This window comes from Thermobia domestica, chromosome 18 (assembly GCF_964235325.1).
Source record: "Thermobia domestica chromosome 18, izTheDome1.hap1.1, whole genome shotgun sequence".
NCBI classification, from domain to species: Eukaryota; Metazoa; Arthropoda; class Insecta; order Zygentoma; family Lepismatidae; genus Thermobia; species Thermobia domestica.
This window is the reverse complement of record NC_137471.1, coordinates 166,935,857-166,952,926: the sequence shown is the minus strand read 5'-3', so window position 1 is coordinate 166,952,926 and position 17,070 is coordinate 166,935,857. Positions and strand designations below refer to the sequence as shown.

Here is a 17,070-nt window from a genome sequence, read left to right as displayed (position 1 = left end):
TTCTAGAAGTTAATAATTATTATAAATATACGAGAAATGAAGGTAATTAACTTTTTACTATTACTGTTTTTTTGTGTTCGTTTCAAATTGCACTCTTAAGAAATTATGTTAATGGGAACGATTTTTACAGACACAATTGAGAAGTGGGCACAGTGGCTTAGTGGTAGAGCGTTCATCTCTAGTGTGACCGTTCCTTGTTTGATTCCCATGTACGTGTTGTGGCGGTAGACCCAAGCCATAAACGTTGCCATAAACGTCGCCAAGAACTAGGGCCCACTTACCGGTAAATGTCGATTGTCGCTATAGCGACGCGTCGAAGGATTGCCGCTAGTGTGCCACTGGCAGCCGGGTTTCGTCCAGTCGAAACAAATATCTAAAGTTGGGGTGTTGAAGTTACCACCGCATAGCAGCGAGGACATCCGCGTTTCTCCGGTTCGTCGCGGAGAATCACGAAGGAAGCAACACGAACTATCGCCAGTCATGTGCATGCGGTTATTATTATATATTTTTTTCTCTGATGAATTGTTCCTAAAGTGAGCTCCGGGGGTCAAGAATAACCTCTGCCTCAACATCATGAAGTGAAAAATCCGTGTATAATTGTATGAATTTAGATGGCAACTGTCGCAGATCATTACAAAGTGAATATGGGAGAATTATGAAATAAAGTAATTAGATGAGCGTCATCTTGGTATAAAATTACTTGGCGAACACACTTTATCACATCCCAAACGGTTATCGTCGAATATACACGGTTAAAGGAGCACTCTGATTGGCCAAATTAAAAAGACCTCAACGATTTATCCCTCTACAAGCAATATTTTCTTCATCCCCTGTTTGGCAAAGTCGCAAGAGCATGCGCCTAGTAATCATAAGGTTGGTGGTTCGCGCCCATTTCGACCTACTTTTTTTTCAGACTCACCTTAATGTAAACAAATCACGCATATAGGCAATTTAACATATGTTGAGGGAGTAATTTTGTGGTTCATTGACGTTTTGTCGCGTCTCGGCCGCTGATGGTAAAGTTTTCAAAACGGAAGTGGGGCCAGCGCGGATCGTCCCTAAAGTGCTTCCAAAACTAGAAACAAATTGACAGCTCAAAAACACGTGCAGATTTGTTTTGAAGAAGGGAATCTACGTCACATAGTTATTGCGGTCACTCAGCGAGGGTCGAATAGTAGTAATTTTAGCAACAGTGGGTGGAGGGTTTCCTTGGCAACAGACCTTAACATTCCAGTGTTGCCGCTAGTAAACACGTCAGAAGGAAAGAAGCTATTATAGCCTTAAGTTTCTTTGTGCGTGGAAGTGATTTCACACAGCCCTCCCCATTTCCAACATGCACAAACTGGGACGACAAACATATCCTTTTATCCATCGAAACAAACCAATATTTAGAGATTTTCCTTTTCGTTGAGACTCACAGGACAGTTCCAGCTGATGACTCACCGGGATGCGCACGATGTGGCAACAGCCTACCACGTGCTTCTCCAAACGTCAATTTGTGTCTAGTTTTGAAATGACTATAGTTACCCATCGGTCCACCGACGTTTACGGCATGGGATCGTGTATAGACGGGTGGGTTCTCCTGTTTCCTTCATACATTCTCATTCCCTAATCCTTTCAACATTTACATTCGTTGATTCATCCATCACCTTTAGTCCAAAGAGCAGACAGTTGAACGTAAAACCAGAAATTTAAGTTTTTACAGAATCCATTGATAAAATTGAAGTGAAAAAAAATTGATACTGCTGGCACACGTCAATTATGTTTCACTTCTTGAATAGGTTGAACTATTTGTACTAAGTAAAGTGTTCCAAACAAAGTTAAATAATTCTGTATGTAAGACATCCGTCTATCTTCTATATAAATAAAAATGAAATTGACTATCTTTGTGACTTAATAACTCTTGAACCAACCGGCTGATCTCGATCAAATTTTCAATATACATGAGGTTCGGGCCTGGGATGCTTTTTATACTTCACTTTGACGGTGCAACTTAAAGGAGAAGGAATGGGAGATATATAAAAATGATCGAAAATGACCGATATTAAGTATCGAATCTATAGTTTTCTGGTCGCTGAGATGAACAGTGACACTTCCGATGCCGTTTAAATCCAAATTCAGCCCCGCAACTTGGGGTAGAGGGCGAAACAGATATATATATAATAATGACCGAAAATGACCGATATTAGTGTCGAATCCATAGTTTTCGAGGTCCCTGAGACGAACGGTGACACTTCCGATGCCCTTTAAATCCAAATTCAGCCCCATTGCCCTTTATATCCAAAATGATACGTATTCTCCTCGTGCTAAGAAGGCAATCTGCTAGTAATGATATAAATTATAATTTTTGTAATACTATAAGCTTCTGTGAAGTAGTGAGAATGTCCCTATTAGTATATTCATGATATATGATCTTTATATTCTAAACGTTCGCGACACACCACATGGGACACAGGCTGCAAACCTCTGCTCTAAACTAACAGGAGATAACCAAAGCTGAAAATGTTAAATTATGTATATTTTATTTTACGTAGGATTGTAAGCAATACCTGGACGCTTACTTTACTGAGAATATTTTTGCACTCTAATATAAAGTTGTTTAATTTTGAAGTTGTGTGTGAAAGACTTATCGTATCTTCGTTAGCCCCAGCGGAAGTCAGCTAACGTCTTGTGATACCCTTCATCCCTTTGTTTCTTTGCTTCAATACGGTCTGATGGAATATCTCCTTAAGTTCATCTAATTCTGCACGTACGATTTGGGGAAAAACGTCAAAGTGATTGTGAAGGAAATTAAAATTTTGTGACACATTTCTAGCCCACGGCTTCAGACTTCAGTGTGTATGTAATTGTAAGATTTCATCTTTCTCAAGAAGTTTCTTATCAATCTTCCCGTACGACCCACGCTCTTTTCTCTGTTTCATTCTGAGTTGCACGGAATTTAAGATTTTTCATTTCTTGCCTTGACCTTCACACACATTGGCTTTATTATCTTTTGATTTGAAATGTAAGGAGGTTGTTTCTTTAGATAATAATAATCAGCAGTTTTTTTCTCTCACTAGAGCCTTCACGAAAAGTTCCTTAAATAAATGAAATAAAATATTTCAGTTTAACATCCCATGTTTATGCCTTTTAGGCTAAGGTAGATGATGATAAAGGCAAGTGAATCATTGGTGGGATGAGAAAGTGGGTGGAAACGGGAATACCTCGAGAAAATTGATGGATACGATGTTATCCAAAGCAAACTTACTTGATCGAAAATCGAACCAGGAACCCCACACACCTAAGGTAAGCGCTCTACTTTCGAACCACCGTACACCCAACGAAAAGTCTCGTCAACACTAACTTAACACTTGATCATGCAAGGAAATTTAGATTAATAAGAGAACGGTTACTGCCAAGCTAAGGACGTTGTTGCAGTCCAGTGTTGAATATAAAAGTGCATTTCTTTAATTCCTTCTGCTATCTCCATTCAAAGAACTTTAAAGTCGCCACAGAAATGCCACAGATGTTCGTAATACTGCCAAGTAAAAATCTTCATATTAGTAACTGATTTACAAAAGATGAAAATCCACGTCCTCTAAAGTTTGCCTACTCTAAATTACCAAATTAAGATTGGAAGCTTCAAACAGCGCAGGAGAGGGATTATAGTGGCTTAATCATGATATAGTTCTAATATCTGTTGCGAGACGTTACTGGTTCGATCTTGGGTCATCTGATTTTTTGGTGGACAATATCCTGTCCTGGGGGGCGCGGTGGTTCAGTGGTAGAGCGTTCACCTCTGGTGCTTGGGGTCCCGGGTTCGATCCCAGCCCAGCCAAGTGAACTTTGTGGTGGACAAACATCGTGCTCGTGGGTTTTCTCAGGGTTCTCCCGTTTCCTCCCACTTTCTTCATTCCACCATTTCACTCATCTCTCTCATCATCACCTTCTCCATTAGCCTAACCGGCATAACCGTGGGACGTAAAACTCAAAGATTTCATTTCATTTCAATATCCTGCCCGTGGTTTTCCTCGGGTTTTCCTGTTTTACTCCCACATTCTCATTCCAATCAGTCATTTCTTTCAGCCTATAGGGCACAAGCGTGGAACATAAAACTGAAATTTCATTTCACGCCGTACCGTGAAGGAATGGGGGCGAACACATACTCTTCTAAACTTCGAGTTACTTCCTTCAAAGTTTGCAAATCGTTACGACTCTATTAAGTTATAACTCTTCTTAAACATAGAGCAGTCCTCGGGGGGAGTGCGAGGTCGAAATCAATTTTGTTGACCAAACTTGGCAACCAAGTGAGGATATCAAGAAACCAGCGTAAGCAAAATTTAAAATGCTTCTGTCCATAAAGACGGGCAACGTAATAAAAAATATGATTGATCAGAATAAGCCGGAGCAATGTGTAGGTGACTTTTTAAAATACGATACACACGTCAAAAATACTCAACCTGAGTGCCTTTTGTAATTCGGCATACATCAATCCGATACTCTAATTCTTTTCACACTATTTCCAACATCTGAGTTAATAGATGTAACTGATTCTTGAATGCATACTCGAAATTCAGGTGAATTGTTAGATAAGGGAAGGCGATACACTTGTTTTTTTCAACATAACCACACAAAAAAGTCACATGGGGTGGTATCTTGCGACAGGGAAAAGAAAGGGGCAAGGAAGTAGAACATCCTCAGGACAACCTGGCCGTATCAGGTAATTTGGAAACCTTCTGTTGATTCCCTCCAGATATCCCGGTGGCAATGTGAAAGTGCTTCATCCTGGTGGAAAACAAAATTTTCCATGTCCTCTTTCAACAGCGGGAAAAGCCATGTCTGCAGCATGTGAAGGTAGAAAGATCCGTTCACAGTGTCTTCCTCGAAAAACATAGGGTGATACACTTGTTTATGCGTAACTGCACAAAACACGTTCGTCTTGGGAAATCACGATTATGTTCTTCATAACCATGGTGATCTTCCAAAGCCCAGATCCTCACACTTTATTCGTTTACTTTCCCCAAAAGGTAGATTCATAACTAAACACAGTTGACACCATAGAGTTACTACTTTTAACACCATGTTAAAAGTAGTAACTCTATGGTTGACGCAATGAAACCATTTTTTTTCCATAAGGTTTTGCATCAGAATGCAGAATTCAAGTCTTGCGAGTAGGTTTAAGCGCCTGCAAAAATTTTAATTGGTATAGGTTAAATTAAATTGTAAATGTTTTTGCAGAATTTTCCATATTGTTGTCTGCTTCAAGTTTAATTCTCTGCAAGAACCGTTGACTTTTGTCGACTTCTGGCGAAAGTTGAACGCACATAATCAACTGTTTCCTCATAAAGTCCTATCCGGTCTGCTGATTTTCTCTTGCAGACACACCCTCTTTCCTTAAATAGTCTGTACCACTTTGGAATTGAGTATTTGCTTGGTGGATCTAACCCGAATTTCATCCTGAAACTTCGTTGGACGCTAACTATGGACTTCTTTACACAAGGGTAAAAGTAGATCTGAAAAGGTAGGGGGACCATGAAGTCACATTGTCCCCCGTGCCTATCTTTGCCCATTGTAATTTTTAGGAAGTAAAGGGACATCATAGATACTTTTGAAAGTGGGGGAACGGCATCCCCTTGCGTTTCCCCTCACTTTTACCCTGGCTTTACATGAAATTCGAGAACACAATATGCTCCTCTCTGTTCATTTCCTACCATCTTGATTTACTGTCACCCTAGCGGCAGGATGCGTAACTAAACATCAGTTTTGCCAGTTACAAAATCTTTCAGAGGCTTTCTTTCATTTAGCATAAGTGACATGTCATTGTGAATGAACAAACGTTAGTTAATAAATTTTGAAATCGGAAAAATCATTTACAATAGCCTTGTATATAAATTTAACATTATTTAAATTACATTTATATATTGAAAAATAAAATTGGATAAAAAGAATATTTAATTCTGAAGACGCAAGGGATATTTAAAGATGAAATCGGTAAGTCTAAACCATTAGCATATCAGTTCACTTCAAATAAAACAGATAAATAATTCCCCATATAAAGCAATACCGTAAGACGGGGTTACTTCGCACAAGATTTAAGCACTTTTAAAGAAAATCGCATGTGACATACAAATGTAATGATTTAGAACACTGTATTTTAAACATATAATAGGTAGATATATAAGGAAAACATTAGTGCAAGTTCATTTGTAAACATTCAGTACGACCATAGTTATTGAAATATAAACTTTGGTGCAAAGTAACTCCATAGCTGGGGTTAATTTGCACAACATACGAAAAAAATATGTTCAACATAACATATGTTCAGGAACATAACGTTTCTGTGCAATCTTTTTCTTTCAGAATTTATACATTTCACTTCCTGCACAAGACTGCATGCAGTCAACAAACATTGATGTTAGAATGATGGTACCGGTATCAGTACTTAGTTTGAATTATCGATATTTGTAGAGAAAACTATGTATTTTCTGGTACCGGCACAAGAATTACATTCTAATAGTTTAGCATGTCTCACAAAAGTGCCAACTCAGGAACAGAAAAAAAAACAAATCCCCGTGAACTGATTTGCCTTGGTTATTTCTTATGTCCAAGAATATCATCCCAACCGTAATCAGTGGAAGATTTACGTGGTTTGGGAATTTCAGGCTGAAGCCCACACAAATTACATATATTTTTTTAAAAAAATCTAAAGTTAGTCATTCAAATGTGTATAAGCTGCAAGCCCTCCCAAAGTATAGTGATTTCTACAAGAAACGAAGCATTTTTGAGTGAAGCCTCTTTAAAACTACTTTTCACGATCCGCCATTCTTTATAATTTATTTTCCAACAAGAAATTCATTCCGGCACCTACTAAGTAGAAAATTTACCTAAATTTAGAATACAGAAGGTTTCAAATAATAATTTCCTACCTAAATGGTATTTTGGGCCTGTGCAAAGTAACCCCGAGTAGAGGCTGAAACCATCGTCTCCCAGTTTTACTGTTTTATGACTTTAAAACGTTTCGCATTTCAATTTCAACTATTGCATCAAAGTCCCATTATACACAGTAGTATTCTACGAAACTGACTTTGAGGGAAGTTCTTGTACGGGATAGCATTCAAATATTGGCAGCCTTTACATTGACTGTTTTCCATGCCTCTACAACAACAAACCCTTCGGGTAATTAGAATTGATGTTAACCGCCAACATTATAGGCAAAATACAATTAGATATCTATCTTAGAGTGACAGTTGAAATTTCCTCTTTACTATTCATGGTTTTGCCGACAGAGGACTGTGGAACTCTTTTCATATTTTGTGCAAAGTAACCCCGTCTTACGGTACGATAAGGAACGAAGGTGGTGCAGGTATTCAAACATGTTCACCACAGCAAAATTAAACTACCGCAAATTTGAGTTTTTCTGCAATATCTTCAAAACAAATAAAAATAGTCGAAAAGGTCGCACGTAGTGCAGTAGACAATGTGATTTTTCATGTGATACCTTTAGCACAACTTAGGCCTACCTATCTACTTTCGGTGTGCCGCTATTTACAGAACCCCCCCCCCCAAAAAAAAAACTCTAGCGACTGTTGCAAATCGAAAACAGATAGATGAGTTGTGAGAATGGTATCACATGCAAAATAATATTGTTTAGTGAACTACGTCTTGCTTTTAGAATATTTTTATTATTTCTTTTGAAGATATTACAGAAAAACTCTAAAATCAACGGTAGTTTAATTTCGCTGTGGTGAAGATCCTTAAATAAATCCAATGAAAATTTTAGTTCCTTTCAGAGGATGCAATTATTTAGATTTACTCCCCGGATTTGTACTTGAGTTTATAAAAACATAACAAGGCTGCATAACGTTTCATATAATTTCCAGTTCTAAGTTTATTAAAAAAATGTTATGTAATTAAGTACTCAATTGCGAAATGAAAAAAAAAGTAAATGAAAGTTATTGTTTTAGTTTCCACGGTAAGGTTAAGGCAAGGTTTCTGAACCTGGGGTCGTGAGAGGGTTTACGGAGGTCGCAAAGACAAGCGGAAGATGGATGAACTAGACAAATTTGGTTTTAATCCATTCGCTTTTAGGGAAATTATTCTATCCACTGTTAGTTTCAAATATCTAGGATCAATATTAACAGAGGAAAATCATATTCACGAAGAAATTAAATGTCGACTAAAAGCAGGGAATTCGTGTTATTATTCGCTTCAAAATCTCTTGTCGTCGCGAATTATGTCGAGGAATTTGAAGCTTAAAATATACAAAACGATAATCATGCTTGTTGTTCTGTATGGTTGCGAAACATGGTCACTTACTCTGAGGGAAGAACATAGACTGAAAGTATTTGAGAACAAGATCCTAAGACGAATATTCGGACCCAAGACGAACGGGAATGGGGAATGGCGGAAACTTCATAACGAGGAACTACGTAAGTTATGTGGTTTTCCCAACATTGTTAGGGTCGTCAAGTCTAGGAGGCTTAGGTGGGCGGGTCATGTAGCTAGAATGGAAGAAAGTAGAAACGCTTTCAAAGTCTTGACTGGAAGATCAATCGAAAAACGACCATTAGGAAGACCTAGGCGCAGATGGGAGGACAATATTAAGATGGATCTCGCAGAAGTAGGAATACAAAGTAGAGACTGGATCCAGTTGGGTAAGGATAGAAGTCAGTGGAGAGCTTTTGTGAACGCGGCATTGAACCTCCGGGTTCCATAGGCCATAGAGTTAGAGAGTAGTTCTGTATCCACTGTATACAAGAGATGGGTTCTACTATTATAGAAATAGATGGATATCGTGAGATCTCCGCAAAACGTATATTAAAAATCCCATCCAAGCTTATTACAAACCAGAAACTATAAGGGGGTCGCTGACAAGAGGATGTGATAAATTGGGGGTCGTGATAGAAATTAGGTTGAGAACCACTGGGCCAAAGCAAACGGATGATTAATGAAATGGAATGATGATGAAATACTTGGGGGAATTAGAATGGAAACAGGAAAAGGGAAAACCCTAAGAAAACTTCACGGACAGGATATTGTCCACCACAAACTTATATGGAATGGAATTGTACGAAGGACACCTAGTACTACAGGTTAGATCTCTTCCACTGAGCCTCCGTCACCCTTTAACTAAGTTGGAAAAAGTTGTTTCAGCAATAGTTATCCGAATTATTATTAGTTGAGATTATTTTCGAATCATACGAATATTGTTTCGATATCTAACCGAATGTTATTCTTATTTTAAAGGGCGCTACTTAGCATTTATAAGACTTATATCGGCCAAGGTTTCCTCTAGTTCACTATTATATATACACACAGGGCGTTTCAAAACAAAGGCGATAACGTTTGGGAGGCGGTTATTCGTGACACCAACATAAAAAAAGTATAGACTAACCTGGGTGCACAAATGCTTCCTTTGGGAGTTATAGCCTCCCGAAAACATGAAAAAATGAACTTTAAAGGTCCATAGCTCCGAAACTATGTTACCTACTGTAGTCAGGTCAGGACTTCACTGAGGAATTAATACATCCGCTATCCACAAATACAGGTTTCAGAATCCTAAGGTACTCATGCAACAACTTTTATAGAGGAAAATTAGCCATGGGCATATAACTATCTCTATAAAAAATTGTGGAAGTATCGCAGGATTCTGAAACTTGGATATTTGGATAGGGCACGTACTAGTTCCTGAGTGAAGTCTTGACCCGACTACGGTAGATTCCATAGTTTTCGATCTATGGACCTTTAAAGTTCATATTTTCATGTTTTCGACAGCCTATAACTCCGAAAGGAAGCATTTGTGCACCCAAGTTGGTCTATACTTTTTGTCTCATCTTGGTGTCAGGAATCACTTCCCAAACGTTGTCGGTTTTGTTTCGAAACACCCTGTATATATTAGAACGTACGCAATGTATGCTATTGTATATAAACCATAGGCTAATTGGTTTTTAAACTTCATGGTTTCAAGGACATATTTGATATTATGAGCATTTTATGGGACCTCTCTCACCATTTCTTCAATACAAGGTAAGAAGATATTTTATTATAATAGGCCTACTTATATGTTCTATTTGTTTTTCATTATACAAATTGTTACATTCCCAAGTTTAACATTACAAAGACTGCCAACCAGCTTCATTAATTTACTTCTTTATACTTATTTGTAGGCAATACCGCCATGTATGGCCTTAAGTCCATCACATATGAGGGATGACGTCTCTCGACGAACAAAGGAAGGAAGGAAGGAGTTTGGGATCTGTATGTTAGATACCGTACAAGCCCGGCATTTGCCTGATGTGAATGAGGAAAGCTCAAGAAAAAATTCACTTAGTATGGTTAACTTGAAAAAGCTGTTATACCTTTCTGACCGAGTGCCCTTGTAGAACATAACTATTAGACGCAACTCTTTCAGGATGAAGGTACACTCATGTCCAAAATTATTGTTGCATGTCTATAAATATGTTGTTGTAGGAATATAATTTAATAACGAATTCGCCCGGTATTTCTTATAATGTTAGTATGTGTATAATCGGCAAAGACGTGTATGTGGAAAATTTCATGTCAAAAGAGCAGTAAATAAGAACAATAAAACGAAAATAAAATTTTCTTGTCCATTTAACAACATTTTGTTTTACTCATTCTAATTTTCGTATTTATAATTATTTTCCTATGAAATTTATCACAAATATACATTTCCCGATTATACACATAATATCAGTATCAGGCCCGAAACCAGCCACAGAGGTTTGGGGGGGGGGCATGAATATGTTAGGGGGGCCCTAGTCATTTACAAATATCTAAATTATGTTTTTTTGTATTAATAATAAGATTTCGTATTAAGGTCTAAAGGGGCCACGAAAAGTTTAGGGGGGCCAGGCCCCCTAGCCCTCCTCTGGTTGCAGGCCTGATCAGTATTAAAAGTACCCTGCAAAATCATTATAAAACTATATTCTTACAAGAAGACAGTTATAGATATGCGACAATCATTTTGGACATGAGGGTACATAAAATTTAGTTTGGGTTGCATCAGTGGCGTAACTAAGAGCTTGGGAACCACCCCGCAGACAATGTGGAGTGGGTCTCCATCTCTACGTCCTACTTCACGATTTGGGGGCCTCGTGATGGCTTGGGCCCCCCGCAATGCGGGGTCTGCGGGGCACTTATTTACACCCCTGGGTTGCAGATGGTCAACTATACGTGCATGTTATTAAAAAAATGTTTAACAATCGCTACCATCTAAGGTATAAGGAAACCTTCGCAAATAGGCTATGTTTGTCCACTTACCTAACAACAGAATTTTAATGGCATCTTTGTATTCCTTACTAATTTGGGCGCCTAATTTGTGCAATTCTTTACTTTTTCTTCGTTCACTGTCCACCGGCCTCAGACACTCTAACTTCATTCTTCCATACATAAGCGTTGTCCCCCGGGCACCTGATTGAACAATGGTGCCAATGCCAACAAAACATCTTACACATACTTGAAAGCAAGATATTGATGGTGATTAATATTGCAATGCTGATAACTGCTCACAGATAACGTCGACAGCGACATATTCTCCAAGATTGATAACGTTTCTTTCTTGTTTGATTCTCTTTAAATACATACAAACGAGCATTCTTTTCCCTATCAAATTGACGTCATCTATTCAAACAAGCACAACATTTCTTATCAATTAGAGCGCATGTAAAATTATTTTTACCTTGTCACAGGAAAAAAAAATAATTGTCACAGCAATATGACACGAATACCTGTAGTGATACAAGGGACCTATGAAACGGTGTGACAAGGAATGCCTGTATCCGGATGACAAATATTCAGAGTAGATTTGCCAGATTTCTGAAGCTCCAAACTGGGACATTGTTAATGCCAATTGTTTATCAAAAAATTCTCGTGATAAATTCTCAACTTAACAAGACACATGCACAATGAAAATTCAAGACACATTATTTTTCTAATATAAAATGTATTCTTGCACACCATTCAGAGTTCAAACAAATTTACACTGCATAAATATTAGTATGCACAAATGCAGTATTCTGTTTTGTAGTAGACCTTCCAAATAATAATAATAATAATAATAATAATAATAATAATAATAATAATAATAATAATAATAATAATAATAATAATAATAATAATAATAATAATAATAGTAATAATGCAGAAATCACTCTGAGGTTTATGTTTCAAAATTTGCTGTTCACCACTCTCTGATGTAATTTCTCAAGCAGTTCAATTTCTCTCAACATTGGTTTCTAGCAAGAAAAAATTTAAAAACTGACTAGTTTAACATTCGCAGAACGAGGAAGAAAGGAAGAATTGCTACAGATTATTCAGGCTTACACAGGGTGACTTTTTTTTTCTAAACTTGCGGATTTCATTTGGGTCTAGAATGTCTAACTGAAGTTCATTTTCATGCAGTTTGTGGCAAATGATCAAGGAAGGATGGGAGATTTATGAGACTGTGTTTACTAGTTTAAATTCATTCGTGGTAATATCGTCTACGCCTCAATATTCGTAGCAAATATTCGAAACAGCAAATATTCGTCAGTATACCTTACAATTTGAATGAGGTTATGAATTTTTGAAGCGAAATTACAGAATACAAATTAAGTGTTAGTGAGAATACAAATTAAGTGTTAGTAGTAACACTCATATATCCCATGTGGAATAGCTATAGGCCGGCTTCTTGCGAAAAACGACGAAGAGATTTCTTGGACGATCTAGAGTCGATAATTGATATCTTCCAGAACACCTGCCTGCTGAGTCCGATGCTTCCTTGTCTCACTCAGATCAGCGATCCTGTTTCTTCCAATTTATTCACTAGCGACCATATTATGTTCCTGCCTGGGGCGGAACGTGAGACAAATTTGTTTCTAAATGTTCTTTGTGTAGCAACAACAAATTCCGTTTTCCAAAAAAAAAAAAAAAAAAATTTAACGAAAAACTCATGTTGCTCCAAAGAATAGGCCTACACTATTCTCACTGTGTCCTGATCATTAGCACAGCCTAATTCTCAAATAGGCTACAACGGCCCAGTTTCCTTTTTCTTATTGACCTTGGCGAGGTTGCCATCTAACGAAGAAAACTCAAATCTCCACACCGCACCGCACTTTGTTCCAATTGTAAGGTACACTGGCGAATATTTGCTGTTTTTCTTGAGGCGTAGCCGATATTACACCGGGTTAATTTAAACAAGTAAACATAGTTCCATAAATCTACCATCCTTCCTTGATCATTTGCCAGAAACAGCATGAAAACCGGACTTCAGTTAGAAATTCTAAACACAAATGAAATCTGTGAGCTTGTAAAAAAAAAAAAAAAAAAAAAAATCTCCCTGTACTTTTTACTTGAATGAACCTTTCTCAAAAAGCACTTATTGTTCTTTATTTTATCAAAGAATTCACTGAAAGTCATTTCAAAGTTCCTTTTGCAAGAACATTAGTTCTCTCACTGATGACTTTTCTATTAAACTTCACCACGTAAAAAGAGCTAGAAGTTGTTAAAAACTTTGCAATTAGAAACTAAATTTCTCCGTCTGACCGGGACCAAACACGAAACAATAGGCGGAGGACCTATGCACAAAACCGACCGGAACGCCGGAACGACTCCTCAAAACCAGGACTGTTCCGGTCAGGGAGGTCTGGCAAGTCTAACTCAGATAGTCTCCACACGAGATTCCCACACTTCGATGCTACTCATTGTTCGGATAACGTATTCCTTAGACAACGGATGCCAGGCAGTTCAGTTAAAGTGAGTTGTGAAGACATTTTTAAACTGGAAATAACTTAGCAATGAACAAAATGAAATGGAATTTCTCGTTTTACGGACAACAATTATTGCTTCTAGATGATGGATGATTAATGAAAATTTGACTATAGAACGGTTGGTGGAATGAGAATGTGGGAGAATCAAACTAAATTCATGGACATGATGTTGTTAATAACAAACTTACATGTCCTGGGATCGAACCAGGAGGTCTAGCAACAGAGGCGAGACCTTCATCACTGAGTCATTGTGGCCTCAACATTGTACTATAAGAAAAAAGTTGATCAACTGTTACATTTAAAAACACTATTTTAGGATTCTTTGAAAGATTCAAACCCTGTCTCTTGCAAAACATTCACGTAGATTGTTCGGAAAGCGGATATAAGGTATTCGGATAATTTTTCGATTTATAATCTGAACTCCAATTGGAAACGATTGTTTGTCAGAAAATGAAAGCTATCCGTTAATGAGAGGTTCCCAAATTGAGATTGCTCATACCTATCTCAAGTACTAACTGTATGCACAATAGAGTAAATATATTTAGTTGCAATGCATCGCTTTGCGGCCATTACAAGTATGCATTTTATGTAATTGTATCGACCTTCTGTTCACGTTAATTTTCGGAATTCGCCATTTTGTTGTTGCTGCATTATTGTCATTTTGTTTAAATGCTCTTTATTTTACAATTTTGTTTAATATTTTCATGTACGATGAAATAATTTTGTTGTTACTTATTGGCGATAAATATCGCAGTCTGCACCACATTTCAGAAGAATAAAATAAATTGTATAAATGAACAAACAAGTTAAGAATATCAGATTTAAAAAAAATGCAAAAATGTATTAGCAAGAATTCAATACATCGTGATTTTATTCTAAAATTAAGATTCTTGATTACTTTCTGTACCAAACACAGCTGAATATTTGTTGGGAAAGAAATAAAAATGCGTCCAGGTGAATTTGAAACGGGAATACCCATAATTAAGGTAAAATGTAATCGTAAATACCGTAGTTCGATTGATTGTCTTTATGACGAACTAGCGAAATACCCGTTCATCGCACGGCGAAAATACGTTTCATTTTGAACATAAAGGGCTGAATTTTTATTTAAACTGCATCGGAAGTTCGTCTCAGCGACTCCGAAAACTATGTATTCGACACTAATATCGGTCACCTTTGAACATGTTTAAATACCTCCCCCTCCTCTAAGTTGCACCGTCAAAGTGAAATGATAAAACCCATCCCATGTCCGAACGTTATCTATGTTGAAAATTTGATCGCGATCGGTCGCGTGGTTCAAGAGTTAACCCACAAACATAGTCACTTTCATTTATATATACAGGTTGTTTCAAAACACCACCGACAATGTTTGGGAGGTGATACCTGGCACAAAAATAAGACAAAAAGTATAGACCAACCTGGGTGCACAAATGCTTCCTTTCGAAGTTATAGGCTGCCAAAAACATGAAAAAATGAATTTTAAAGGTCCATAGTTCCAAAACCATGGGCTCTACCGTAGTCGAGTCAGGACTTCACTTACACGGGATGTACTTGAACCTGAACCCACAAAATGGGGGTGATGATCAAAACCGGTTACCAAAATTAGGGAGGTCTCATGCATTCCGCTTGGGGGCAGGACTTTACTCATTTTATAAAAATCTTTAAGCGTGTCCGTAAAGTCCGTTCCAACCCCGAAAAATCTGAAACGGGGAGACAGATATGAAAACAGAAAAACATGTCTTTCATCATTTCAAAAGTACAATGCATCTAAGTACCATAAATTGTCCCAGAGTCCCCCGCAGGTAGTGATGAGCAAATGCAAGACCAAGACCAAGACCAGGGTGGTCTTGGTCTTGGTCTTGGTCTTGCATACCTAGTCTTGGTCTTGGTCTTGGTCTTGCACACCCAGTCTTGGTCTTGCTTGCAAGAGTCTTGCAAGTTTTGCTTTTAAGAAATCTATGATTTTCATAAGTAAATTTTACTCTGGATATAAGGGATAATAAATCCTACATTGCGTCAATAGTGAGGGAAATACAATGTATGTTTCTAAATGTAATATATTCTACCTTCGTGTAAGTGTGATGATACTGTACAACATAGGCGATGACCTTTACTTTTTTTTTTTTTTTTTCAATGGGTGATCACACTTCACTACTTATAAGATAAATCACAACATTTCGTAATATTTTTATATGTTTTAACAGATCCAATATTCCACTGGTTCCCAAACTGGGGAGGCTACCCCTGACAGTGAGACGCATGAAAGTAAACCAAGACGACACAGATTACTGAAATACCATAAATTGCAAAAATATTTTTACACTCTAAAGGCGTCAGATTTTTTCTTTCCAACCACGATTAGCTCATCTTTGTATTGAACAAACTCCCAATTAAATATTGAAATTTTGTTTTACTGATTCTAATATGTACTGTATGGGGCAGAAACAAGGACATTACGCAAAAACGATGAAACAATTATAGACTTTCGAAATGTGGGCATGGAGAAAAAAGGAGAGAATCAGCTGGGTTGAACGGAAAACGAATGAGGTGTTAGAAATAATAGCAGTCGGGGGGAAAAGAAGAATTTTAGATGTAATTAAGAGGAGGAAATTGGCTGAGGAGGAACTGTATTATGAGGGACGTGCTAGAGGGAGGGGGCGAAGGAGATTGTAGTTGAAGAAAGATATTAAGACAGAAAATTGCTACGTTAAGACGAAGAGACTAGCTGAGGACCACAGTCATCGAAGCTTCTCAGCTGCAGCAAGTGACCTGCCAATAATGGCAGAATAGCTATTATTATGACGATGAAAATAAGTTTTGCAATATTGACCAAAAAAAGAGAGAAAAAATTAAAATAATAATAATTAAACCTCTTAATATTTTAGAATATGAAATGAAATTAAATTTGTGAGTTTTACGTCCCACGATTATGCCGGCTAGGCTAAAGGAGACGGTGATGATGAAAAATGAATGAAAATGGTGGAAAGAAGAAAGTGGGAGGAAACGGGAGAACCCCAAGGAAACCCACGCACACGGTGTTTGTCCACCACAAAGTTCACTTGGCGTTGGCTGGGATCGAAAGCGGGACCCCAAACACCAGAGCTGAATGCTCTACCACTGAGCCATCGCGGCCCCAATATTTTAGAATAATTTGAGTGAAAACTGAAAACGACTCAACTGTTTATGTCTTTTGTGTAAACTCAATTTACATAAATAATTTTGACCTACTTTAGAAATCTATATATATAAAAGAGAACGTACAAAATCCTTTGTCCGCTCATCACGCTAATACGGCTGAACCAATTTCTTTCATTTTTGGGGG

General features: G+C 37.6%; 1 protein-coding gene across 1 annotated transcript in view; it reads right to left on the bottom strand.

Annotated features, from left to right (window-relative positions):
* Positions 1-11,569, bottom strand: part of Galphaf (G protein alpha subunit f) — a 64,446-nt gene extending 52,877 nt beyond the window's left edge. Inside the window, exon 1 of the mRNA XM_081746699.1 lies at positions 11,263-11,569. Within this exon, the coding sequence (XP_081602825.1) occupies positions 11,263-11,392 (130 nt within the window). The 5' untranslated portion in view covers positions 11,393-11,569. The remainder of the gene's footprint in view (positions 1-11,262) is intronic.
* Between the last annotated feature and the right edge of the window lie 5,501 nt (positions 11,570-17,070).